We start from the raw sequence: 12,981 nt of genomic DNA, 5'->3' as shown, positions 1-12,981 counted from the left end.
TGAATGAAAAACTGTGTCCAAAGTTTTGACTGGTACTGTAAGTGATGGGGGACAAAATCTACAAAAATGTGTTTAAAAGTTTATTTGAGGCTATATGATCCTACCACTGCGGCTCAACAGGAAAACACTTTTACTAAAAAGGGACATTTTTACTAAAAAGTCTGTAACTCTGGACGATATGCACTTTAACTTACTCAGATGGTCAAAGCCTCATTTTATCTTCAGATAAACTTTTTAATTCATTTTCGCTCAAAACGAGGACTGTGGATTTTGTCCCCCACGTTGTAAGCTCATTTAGAGGGAATCGTTTAATGGTCAGTATGAACAGGAGGAATGATCACAGTGAGGCTTCATTATCTTCGGTTTATCTGGTCTATCAGACCATACAGAGTGGTGACAAGAAAAAGTTACAATATTATTAGTATTTTTGAACCACATTTAAGGTGAGAACATACTGATTGTCCAGGATTTGCAGTGATGTGTCAATCCCAGCAAAATTCTGTGAAGATTTACTTGGAACAAAGGGAAAAAAAGATTGTTTTTATTTGTTCAAAGAAAAATGCCTACATGGGTAAATGTATTTTTATACGGTCTATGGAGTAAATATATTTCCATATTACAATCTGGGAAGAAAGGTGTGCATGAAGATTATGAAATAACATTTATATATCAGTCACTCTCTGTGGGGTCCTGTGTCCTGGTATTTTGAGCTTTGCCTTGCCATTATAGCAGTAGGTACCTAATATCATTAACAATGGCTCAGTACCATCTAAGTGTCCCAGTAAGTGATTCCAGTGAGCCAGCGTGCACAATACCACAGTATTAACAGTTGTAAAACCGATGTAGTGTAAGTCTTCTCGTACAGTAAACTGTACAATGTTACTGTCTCATGTTGCATCCACAGCAGGTTACAGGTTACATGTGGCATCGTGCACAGAGTGTGTGCTCTCAACAATGCCAGTAAAAATCTCCTCTAATCCCTCTCATGTGCTCATTTCCATAGTTACTACTAGTTAAGACATTTCTGTGATACATCCTCGGAGCTGAAACAAGTTTTTCTGAAGTTTTAACTGCTTCACTCAGTGAGTCCCAGCTGTTGCCAAGCAACTGGCAACCATTTGTAAACAAACACCCGGGGCCTTTTCCCCTGCAAGACTGACCAAAGACAAACTGATCATACATGCTTTAGATACAATAGTTATTGTTGACAGACATGAGCTCAAACACACTTTCTGCTGTGTTAGAAAAGCAGATTCGCCGTCTATGTCTGAATGACTTTCCTTGTGGATATGGCAGCTGGGTGAGTTCAATTCAGTTGGCAGTGTCTTCTAGATAAGTAAGGGATAATGTACAGTGAGCGGGTCATTATTGTGAGTGTCCTTGGACCTCATGTATATTTAGCGGTTTAAAGCACTCTCATCACTGCACAGCTTGCTTTTTTTTATGTAAGATATTATTAAACATAGTGCTTTTGTTTGTAGAGAAAGAGTAAAGACAGTACAGAGGGAGCAGAGACAGAGGACACAGGCGTCCTGCTGGATCTGCTTAGTTGCTCTCACTCTCCGTGGTGGCACGATGAGTCATGGAGCCCACAAGCTGCAGCCCTGAGACGGCTGGCTGTGTTCACACCTGAGTCTCTGCACGGTGACTTCGTTTACAATTACTTCAGCACACTACGCATCGTGGACAAGGGCGTGAGTGTACAGATTTTCTTTCCTACGTCAAAATGTTGAGATTTTTAATTTCATTCACTGCTCTCACCTGACCAGGGTCCAAACCTTTTTACAGAATTTGCTAAAACTGGTGAAACATAAACACCAGTTTTTGATTGAAAGTCCTGATTTAAAAAATGTTAAAAAGGATGCTATAACTTTAACATGTGCTCCCTGGCCTGATCATAGAATCCCCAAAACATGTTATTTATTATAATCCCCAACTTCAATGTCCCCAAATTCAAAAATCAAATTACACATCTAAAAAATGTTAACTGTTTTTTGTTCAAATTCAACAATTAATTAAAGCAAACCCCAAATCTCAAAAGTGGGCATTTGGGAACAAAAGATAAACAGTTGATTGCAAAAATAGATCATATTTTCATATTGTCTGGATCTCCTCTGGTAGCTGAATTATGGCTGCAACTTCAATAAATGAATGCTGTTTTTGCACAACTGAGCAAACTTATTTATTCATTTATTTATTTATTTATTTATTTATTTATTTATGCATTTAAGGAAATTATATAACATAATAACACTGGAGTTAGAAAGCATACGAAAAAATAAAAAGAATCAAAGAAACCGATAAAGAGGGAGAGGAAAAAGGTAATAAATAAAATAACTTATTACATAAATAGTTTGTAGGATACAGTTGAATAAACTGATAAATTAAAGTCAGAGGATACATTAAATCAATATAGGAACAACAACCATAGATACACACACGTGTGAGTGTGTGTGCACACGCATATACCCACACACACATTCCCATGTGTACCCATGTACAAAAAGAAAGACAGATAATATCATATTATTGCCTTAGTTTTCACATCTCATTAGAAATATTGTGTGTTGTATACTCAACCATTTTCATTTCTTTCTTCAAAGATATGAACTCGATTTCTAATTCTTATGGTTGTTTTTTCCACTCCATATATTTCATTTACAAGATCCTTCCATTTGGAATTAATTAAGTTCATCATCTTTTAACTAATTCCTTGTAATTTCTTCAATTATCTCAACCCTTATTACTAGTAACAAGTGAGAATCTTTCTTCTTGATCTCGTCTGGTATTTACTCAAATACGAGGACTATCACTGTACATTATATATCCTTGTAACACTCTTTTTAACTTTGTTTTAAACTCATTTTCTAAAAGGAGGGCGTTATTAAATGTCCAAATGCCAGCACCTTTTTTCCTTATTACTACTTAATGTCATTTGCAAAGGTATATGATCTGATAAATGTATTTGTATTTTTGTACTACTTTGTGAATCAATTTTTTTCATTCCACAATAAATTAAAATTCTCCTCATAACACAATTATCTCTTAACTTTGATGTTTGATTGAGGAAACATGTACTTGATCCTTTGTTGTTGTGTTGCGTGCAGGTATCAGTCATCGACAACGGCCTGTTAAAGTTTTCAAAGCTGGAGGAGTTGGTACTGAGTGCCAACAAAATCTCTGACGTCCCTGCAGATAACCTCCCCAAAACTTTGAGGGTGAGTCACAGATATGCATCAGCTTGATAAAAAAGTTCATCAGATTAAGTGAAATCTGCAAAAGTTTGTCAGTAAAGGATGATTCAAATTTGAATAATAAGGAAAACAGAGTTAGGGAGTTAGGCGGAATCAGGCACTGCTAAGATGACAACAACCAGAGCCACTCACTTTGAGCTTCAAAACTGCTCTTAAGAAACAACAGGTTAAATCACGGTGGCTACATCCATATTTTTTTACAATCTATGGGTAAAACACCTGCTGTGACATAGCTGATGTTGTAACATGAACAGTTTGATTGCAAATATGGACGGGTGACAAATTAAAACCAAAAACCAAATCAATACAAAGTTGTTCTGAGTGATCACCTCTATCCTATGATTAAACATTTCCATCCTGATGGGAGTGGTCTCTTCTAGGATGACAATGCCCCAATTCACAGGGCACGAGGGGTCACTGAATGGTTTGATGAGTATGAAAATGATGTGAATCATATGCTATGGCCTTCGCAGTCACCAGGTCTCAACCCAGTTGAACACCTATGGGAGATTTTGGACCGACGTGTTAGACAGCGCTCTCCACCACCATCATCACAACACCAAATGAAGGAATGGTGTTCATCCCTCCAATAGAGTTCAGATACTTGTAGAATCAATGCCAAGGCACATTGAAGCTGTTCTGGTGGCACATGGTGGCCCAACACCTCACCAAGACACTTTATGTTGGTTTTTCCTTTAATTTATCACCGGTCTGTATGCTTCTTTCAAAGATTTTGGAACTACGTGCCAACCAGCTGGTTGCACTCAACAGTCTAACCAAGTGCCCGTCTCCTCGACTGCAGTACCTCGGCCTCGGCTCAACTAGTGTAGGTTCCCATGAAGACGTCACTCATCTTACAGGAAGCCACTGGTTAGTTCACACACACACACCCACACCCACACACACACACAGGAAGTCGGCTGGTTTTTAACAAGGTAAAACAAAACCAGGTCAAATGAAAATTTGAACAAAGACGAATTGTGTGATTTTTATGGTTCGTAAGGCAAGACAATATTATAACATCACATCAAGTGGTGATGTTTCATCGCAGGTTTTTCTACGTGATTTTACACACCTACTGATCTGAAGGCGTGTCTGTTTTTCAATTCTTACTGAAGCAACGCTGAGGGTCAGGTGAGGACGACACAGGGATGACTGCAGTAGACACTGTTAGGTAGATTATCTATTGATCCCACCTAAAAGTATTATATGTACTAAATGTTGTTTCAGTGGGAGCAAGGAGTTGATGATTTTACAAAATGACACCCACTCTGCATTAAAGTTAAAGACACCTTAAGATTATGGTCATAAAAGTCTTTTTTATTTTACTGAGGATGAATATAAGATGGCAAATATAGAAACCCTTATCTAATGTGGTTATAATGTTAGTAAGCCAAAATATTTTCTTGAGATTTCCTTCTTTGTCATCAATTAAACAGAATTGTAAAAAATAACCCTGATAATAATCTGAAGGTCGATACTGAGGTTGACACTTAACATTTCTAAAAAAAAAGCCAAGCCAGTTACAAACTGGAGTTGTGATGTTTGAAGATACTGAGTTGCATCATTACATCATAGGAAGTGTAGGTGTTTTTGGAGCAAAGTCATGACATCTCAACCTCTACTGCTCCTTTTTTTAAAAAAAAAAAAAAAAAGTCTGTTGTGAGTAGGCTTGCAACTAACAATTATTTTCATTATCAATTAATCTGTCAGTTATTTTCTCAATTAATCTTTTGGTCTATAAAATGTCAGAAAATGGTGAAAAATGTCGATCACTGTTTCTCAAAGCCCAAGATGCAACCTCTAGTGTCTTGTTTTGTCCCGACCAACAGTCCACAACCCAAAGATATTCAGTTTACTGTCACAGAGGACTGAAAACAAACAGGAAATATTTACGTTTAAGAAGCTGGAACAAGAGAGTTTTGGCATTTTTTCTTTAAAAAAATCCCTCAAACGATGGATGAATTTGAATTTGTTTAGTTGGCGATTAATTTTCTGCCGCTTGACTGATCAATAATCAACTAATCATTGCAGCTCTACTTGTGAGTTACCAAACTTTATGGGAGCATAATTAAATTGCTGAAGAAATTCCCTCCAGTTGCTCATAACTCAAAAGTGTCTTATATATATTTTATTTTTGCTATGTTGTCTGTAGGTTTATTTGTACAATAAACGTTAGAATCCATGCTCTTCCTCGTCTTCACCGTTTCTTCAGAAGTTGTCGGATTTGCAGTCTGCTGTCCTGTAAAACCAGTGACTCCCTCTGACCTCAGGCCGCAGCTGGTGTGTCTGGACCTTAGTGACTGTGAGTTTCAGGCCCAGCAGGCCCTGCTGAATGCCTTGAGTACGCTCCCCTGCCTCAGGACGCTGGTGCTGGAGGGAAACCCCCTCACTCTTGCGCCCTCCTACCCGGGTTTCACTGTGGACAGTCTCCCACAGCTCTCTTGCCTGGATGCCTCATGGATCTCCCCTGAGGAAAGACATCGTTTTAGAGGCTTGGCCAAGATGAGTGGTGAGACTTTGGACTGTCAATTAGTGTTTCCAAGTCCTCTGAACCTGGGCTCCTATTGCTCAAATTAAACAGTTTTGTCATTTTATCCACATCAAGAGCTTATAGTTTACAATATATGGATTTTTTTCTTTTGTACAGATCTGATAGTGGACTGGGCATCAGCCACAGTGAGCGTAGGCAGGATGAGAGGAATCCCAGACCCGCTGATGAGTGTGGATGAAAACGCTCCTGACTTCCCTGTCATCACCTACAGCTATTTTATCACATATGTGTTCTTAAGTCATCAAACACCTGTTAACCAGGTAAGGTAGGGGAGAACAGGGTTGGTAGTCACACTTTTTACTTTCATTTGAATCCCTCAAAAACTGTATCCCTAATAGATTCCCTTTCAATATGTAATAGAGGCCTAAAGCGTCAGGTTGGCATGCAGTGACCTCCTCTCCTTAAGCTTATTCTGTTGTGTGTGGACTGCAAAATACGTCAAGTACACTTGTGACGACCCATCGTGGGGTTGGTAATCACACACTATGGAGTTCATTGTCCCTATGTTATTTTAATGAAGAAAAAGAAAAAAGAGGCAATTTATAAATGAATTTAAAAAGTTTCATTCCATGTTGAATGTTCATGAATGTGACAAACATCCCCAACTGGGATTTTTTGCTACCAGTAAAGCTAACAACCACATATTATAGCTAACTGTAGGTCTCCCCTCATACTTTTTAATGGTAATAACTGTTTTATTATAATCCAATTATATAAAAGCTTAGAAGAGAAACACAGAGGAGCTGGATATTTACATTTTGACATGGAAAACACTAAAAGTCCTCTCACCTCAATGTCAAGTGTCTTATTCCTGATATGACCTTGTAAGTGACCTCTGACCCTCTAGGGCGTGACATCTAATGAATATGCTCTCCCTTATCTCTGTTTTTGGCATAGTGTTCGATTTTATATCTTTTCTTTTCAGTTTGTAAATGGTCATAATAATATCTGCATTTTTGAACCTGTAAGAACTTAAAGGTTAGGTTCACATTTTTCCAAGTCTGTCTTAAAACAATGCTCACATGCCCATACGTACACTTCAAGACTGATTTATCGCTGTAATTGTTCCTCGTGTCCGTACTGGCCATAAAGAGATTCTTCCTAAAGCTATTTTAATGGAAGAGATGGGGGACAAAATAAACAGCCCTCCTTCTTTGCAAAAACACATTCACAAATTTCAGCTGAGGCCAAAGAGTCAAACAAAACAACTGAGTTTCTTTCAGAGTTACAGTCTGTTTAGTGCAAAATTTAATCTGCTGGATTTTATCTGCTCAGCAAGGAAACACTGCCCTAGGAAATACAAAGGGAAACTTTTGGACTAAAAAAGCAGCAACTTTGAAAAATATCCAATTCATTTGACTTATTATTTGACTGTTTTATGCACAGGATAAAGACTGTGGATTTTGTCCTCCATCTCTTACGCTATAATCATGTTAGACAGAGATCTCTTCATGGCCAGTATGGACAGCAGGAATGATTATAGCAACTAATAATTCTTGAAAAATACCTGTGAGCATGTGAGTCATGTGTTAAGACAGACTTGAAAAATGTGAACTCATCCTTTAATCTCAGGTCAATTCTCAGGTGTAATTTCTGTCAGAAGTCAGACATACAATCAGCACACTGCAGCAATAGCTACTAATGCATTTTATTTAATAGACCAAAGTTTCAGACATTGTCCAAAAACACAAGAAATATAAAACACACTCATCACTCAGGTGTTTGCAATCTGCTTAATTCAGAATCACTCTGCTCCCAGACTGGACCAATCAGAAAGCAGCGCTGCCTGATACTTCCTCTATGGGACAAAGCATGCCAATATGAAAACAGCAACAACTGAAGAAAAGAAAAAAATGACAAAAAACATGTTCAAAAGTCACATAAATCATCCATAGTGGAAAACAATTATCACAGAAACTATTGCAGGGAAAAACAGTGAAGAGAAAAAAAGGTAATAATAAATTTACCTAAAAAATAAAAATATAGCCTATTTTGGCAAAAAACAACAACAACAACAACAACAACAAAAAAAACAAGTAGAAATTGACTAATATTAAAATTAATACCTAAGCTGTCATTTGTCACATGGGAAATTTCACACTAACACATGAGAACCACTTTGTTGTTGTATTTATTCACATGTGCCCACATCAGTTTTTATATCTGACTTATTTTGCGAGGTTCAGTGCTGAGTAAACTGCTCACACATAGACACATTTTCCCCCTATCTTTTAAATCCACACATATATATTTTTTGTGGTGCTGTTCACAGATAGTCAACAGCGAGTCTAAATTAGACACAACAGCCGGAGGAGACGTGTCCAGTGATGCTGAGCTGCAGTCAAACAAGAACAGCGAAAGAGAAACATCCAAATCAGAAATTCAAGACTTGATGGTGAACACTGAGGAAACCCACCAGGATACTGCACACGGTAATAACACTTTCCCTCATTTGACGTGCACCGAGTTCAGGGCTGGAAGAGAAAGATTTTTAAAAAAAGCTACCGGCATTGTTGTGTTAAGGAATCTGGACATAATGTCAAGTGTGATGTCTGGATTATGTATTCTGAACTTTATCAGTTTCCGTAGAATCACACAAGTGCATGTTTTCAGAGAAACGCACAGTCAGAACAGCCAGCGGAGGGTTGGATGACTAATAATAATAATAATTAAAGTAATTTGTGCCACGCTTTTTATTCACAGTGAAATGCAAATTGCAACAGATTTAGTAACATAGAACCCACAACATACAGAAAATAGTAGTACAAATGACGAAAAAAAGCTTCCTGAAAAGAAAGGTTCCCAGGCCTTTTTTAAAAGAGTCTGTGCTGCCCTCAGATGGTCAGTGAGGCTGTTCCACAAGCGTGGTGCAGCAGAGTGGAAGGCTCTCGTTGTGCTGGTACATCTGAGGGTGTGGGTGGAAGTTTGTGGTGTGATGGGGAGGCGCATGTCCGTTGATGGATTTGTATGTGAGTAGCAGGACTTTGTAGTCAACCTTGAAGGAGACAGGGAGCCAGTGCAATGAAAACTGAATAAGTGTGATATGTTTGTGTTTTTGCACTCTCATCAGGATCCTGGCAGCGCTGTTCTGAATATACTGGAGCTTCTGGATGCTCCTGCCAGGGATCCCTGTGAAGAGCGCATTGCAGTAGTCCAGTCTAGAGGAGATAAAGTTTCTCTGCATCTGGCAGGATTAGAGAGAGCCTGAGTTTAGAGATGTTTTTGAGATGGTAGAAAGGGGTTTTGCGTAGATGTCTTATATGGTCATTAAAAGTCAGCTGACTGAGTGACTGAGGAGGAAAAGGGGGATGTCCTGGCTGTCAAAGGTGAGATGAGCTATAGGGGATGACTGAATCTGGGAACATCTTCAACTGGCGGAAACGTATACTCATCCAGGCCTTTATCTCCTCAAGACAGGTGCTGAGGCGAGACATGGCTGCAGAGGGGCTAGACTGATCATTTATTAAGCATTATCACGTGTCAAACTCTTTGCTTAACTTACTGCTCCATCGGTGGTTTGTTTGTATATATTCTCTTAACTAAGTGTCTCTGACTTGGCACAAGCCTGAATTATAGTTTGCTGTTTCTGGTGTTGCACATTCACTTGGATATTTCCTTTTCTAGAGTCAAGACACAGCACGTCAAAGCTGCCGTGGTCAGAGTGCATGGACTTCAGTGACACACAAACATACATCGTTAGCGATCTGGGGAGCTTTAAGAAATTCCTCAATCAAGGACTTTGTCTTAGGATAGAAGTGGAAAAGGTAACATTTTTTATTTTGAGAAGGAGAAGGTTTATATGCAAAAAAAAAACAGTATTTGGACTCATTTTCTGACATTTGACATGTACTGTAGGTCCTGTCATGGCCTGCGGCTTCTGAAGACGCCCCGGTGGCCAAACCGAGCCAAAATGCCAAAGAGAAAAAAGGAGGGAAGGGGAAAGAAGTGAGCTCATCATTTTGTTTTCACACACCTCTCTTGAGTCAGCTGGTGGCAGGCAGGCTGAGGAGTGGTCCATAAAAATAAACAATGAGTCAATGGACTTTCAGGGAAATCCTGGATTGATGCAGAAACGTTGATTTCTGAAAATATGTTTCCGTTACTATGGCAACCAAGGTGCCAAAACTGATAGCAATCTCAGGCCAGTTTTCAGTTGGCCCCAAATCACTCATTATTCATCTCATTATACTGTGGCCACACTTCAACTTGTATTATAGTTTATTATCTGACATACTGTAGTCTACTGTCAGAATGACCAACTACCAGGAGGATGCAGGTTTACTTAGCCCTTAATTTTAGTCTTTCACCTGTGAATCTTGTGTCTTGTCTGGTTTGGATTCACCAAACCATCATATAAGCTCTGTGTAAGTGTTGAAAATCTGTCTCCTTTCTGTAATATCTTCTTTAGTCTCCAGTCAAATCTGGCTCCAACAAAGACAAATCAAAGGACAAAAAGAAGAAATCTGTAACAGAGCTGGTCCACGACGCCCCCGTCAGGAGAATCCTCGGCTCTGTCCACGTTCCCCTGCAAAGCCTCGTCAAAGGGGGTCAAAAGGTGGACGTCCTCTGTGACCTCGGTACCCTGCACACGGAGCCTGAGGTGGAAGCTATGCAAACACTTGAAAAGGCGAGTTTAAAGGTGTTCACACAGCTACGGGGTTGTTGAGAGAGTGTGAACAAGAAACAAGAATAGGAAACATTGATAGTAACATATGAGACAACCAGCAGGATTATAAACTCTCAAACTGACATGAAGACTTGTTTCATGTGAGATATGTTTTCCCTCTCAAAGACAATCAAAGAGGACAAGAAGAAGGAGGAAAAGGAATCAAAGCGGAGAGGAGGCAGCGGGACTGGACAGAAGAGTACAGCAGCTTCAAAAGGTCATTTAGATAATCAACTGAGTAAAGTTGAGATTAATTAACGGAAAAATGGTTTTGACATAAATAAATAGGGGAAATAAGTCTAGAATGGTGTTATACTGTGGCTGGTCTCATTATACAACATGTGTTGGTCTATATCTAGTGAGTAACATAAAGTGGGCAGCACACTTTCGAATTTTATCATCATCTAGTGTATAAGGAAAAATAAAAAATCTGATCTCTGAGGGGGAATTGGGTGATGTTACAGTTGCTCACATTCTAGAAGAGAAATTATTATTATAAGAGAGCAAAGAGAAATTATAATAGAAAATAAGAAATATGTAAAATATGTGCATTATACTACATATATAACAGTGTAAATAATAAGGCTGAGAAATTGGATCTATAAGTGTTAAAAAGCAAAAATAGTATAACTAAATAAGAAATATTAGTTGAAATATACAGTATGAATGCAGTATAAATATACACCAGAGTATTGCACAGTTGAATTATTGTACAAAATGATTCTACTGTTATTCTACTGTACTGATTTATCTCTCACTAAACTCTTCTTTTTCGGTCTGATTAACTTCCTGAATCCTGTTGTGCTCTGCAGGCAAAGGAAAAGGAAGAAAGGAACGGGAGGTGGATGTCCACACAGACAACCCCATGTCCATCCCAGTGGAACCAGTGACTCTGGAGTTGAGTGTGGAGCTGGAGAAATGGCGGTCCTCATCAGAAGCCACAAAGCTCTCACACCAAACCTCCAGGAAAAAAAACCCCACTGAATCTGTTTTATCTTAAAGCAACATGACCAGCGAAGCCGGGCTCATGTATTTTCAGTTTGACTCTCTGTAAATTCTGGCTGGGTAAGGTTATAGGCTTCATTTCAGCTCCAGTTTAACCAGTGTCCTCCCCTGCATTCCTTCATTATCCTAAATTTATCATAGTTTTATATGGCCTGCAGTTATAATACAGTTATCAATCTACAGTATCTGCACAGTATTCCAGCCAACATGTGCTTCTAAATGCACTGGGAAGTTTAAACAGTACGGAAGAGACAATTTTAACCTCGAAGTAAAAATGACGTTCACACTATCTGCTGTCACTTTACCTGTGACGTAAATATGATTAGAGATAAAACTTGGGGAAAGTTAAGCCGACAACTGGATGTATTTCCACCACATGGAGGCAATTAGTCACCTGTACAAAACAAGCAGCACAGTCCGACCAAATTATCAGATCAGACACAGAAATAAATTAATGACAGGGATTAACCCAACTGAAAATGACACCATTGCAAGGAGAGGAGTCTGTTAAACTTGTTGCTGTGGTTAGTACTTCATACTTTGTCATATCTGTGCTGATCTGTGGCAACAAATGTCAGGTTTCTATTTACCTCGTCGTCTTCATTGTGAATTAATGTGATCTGTGCTTGACGTCTTGGAAATTATAATGAATGAATAGGGAACATGAATAAATCCCAGATCCAGAAGCCCTGAAAGCACCAGGTTCAATCTGTGTTAACTGGATTGTGGTAGAAATTTAATTGCCAATTTGTTTTGAAATTTGCAACATTGAAGTCCAACATCACCTAAAATGTTTTAGGGTTTAAGGTTCTATTTATCTCATCTGGAGGCCTTGTTTTAGAGCGGTCCCCTAAAACTATAAAGACTTCCATTATTTTATGTTGCATGTTCTCGATAACTCTGTGTTTATTTGATCAAACCATAAACTGACTGACACACATCAAACCTGGGAGCAGGCAGTAGCAGTACTAGGAGTACTGGTTAGTTGGTTTCTGGGAGTCTGGGAAAAATATTACATGTAGACTGTTGTGTATCACTCATGGTACATGAAGACAACAGGAGAACAAACCAGATGCACAGAGATTGTGCATTAAGCTTCCAACTGAACAATCAACACAGAGATGTTTGATTTTTAATTTATACATAAATTTCATTTATTTTATACAGATATTCAAAACATTTTTTAAAGAAATGCCTAAGTATTTCATTGTTTCATACAGAAATGATCACTTAATTTCAAAGAAACTTTTTTGGAAAGGCCATTTCACTGGAACTGAGGGCTTTACAGTAAGTGTGAAGTGCTTCTTTCTTACCTTTCAATCCAGCAATCCCTTTATGAAGACCATAAAAAAAGTTCCTGTTAAAGCCAAACAGCACAAGGTTTCCACTGCTCCACTCCAGGCAAGAGCGAGCAAATCTCTCACCTGTGATTACCCTTCACAAAATTACACACATACTATCAAAGAGTACATAGTATTTCCAGGCATAAAAAAATAAACTAT

The 12,981-nt window shown here is 38.6% G+C and overlaps 1 protein-coding gene across 1 annotated transcript; it reads left to right on the top strand.

Annotated features, from left to right (window-relative positions):
• The first annotated feature begins 1,124 nt into the window (after nucleotides 1-1,124).
• Nucleotides 1,125-12,958, top strand: LOC122996844 (leucine-rich repeat-containing protein 43-like). Its single transcript, XM_044372602.1, has 12 exons — nucleotides 1,125-1,300; nucleotides 1,482-1,694; nucleotides 3,108-3,218; nucleotides 3,985-4,124; nucleotides 5,528-5,766; nucleotides 5,905-6,068; nucleotides 8,081-8,240; nucleotides 9,433-9,572; nucleotides 9,664-9,753; nucleotides 10,217-10,435; nucleotides 10,601-10,691; nucleotides 11,287-12,958. The coding sequence occupies exons 1-12, from the start codon at nucleotides 1,214-1,216 to the stop codon at nucleotides 11,472-11,474; spliced, it is 1,842 nt and encodes a 613-aa protein (XP_044228537.1). The 5' UTR covers nucleotides 1,125-1,213; the 3' UTR covers nucleotides 11,475-12,958.
• Nucleotides 12,959-12,981: the final 23 nt, after the last annotated feature.

This window comes from Thunnus albacares, chromosome 2 (assembly GCF_914725855.1).
Source record: "Thunnus albacares chromosome 2, fThuAlb1.1, whole genome shotgun sequence".
Taxonomy (NCBI): domain Eukaryota; kingdom Metazoa; phylum Chordata; class Actinopteri; order Scombriformes; family Scombridae; genus Thunnus; species Thunnus albacares.
Note: the sequence above shows the minus strand (reverse complement) of the source record. Positions and strands in the feature narration are given on the sequence as shown.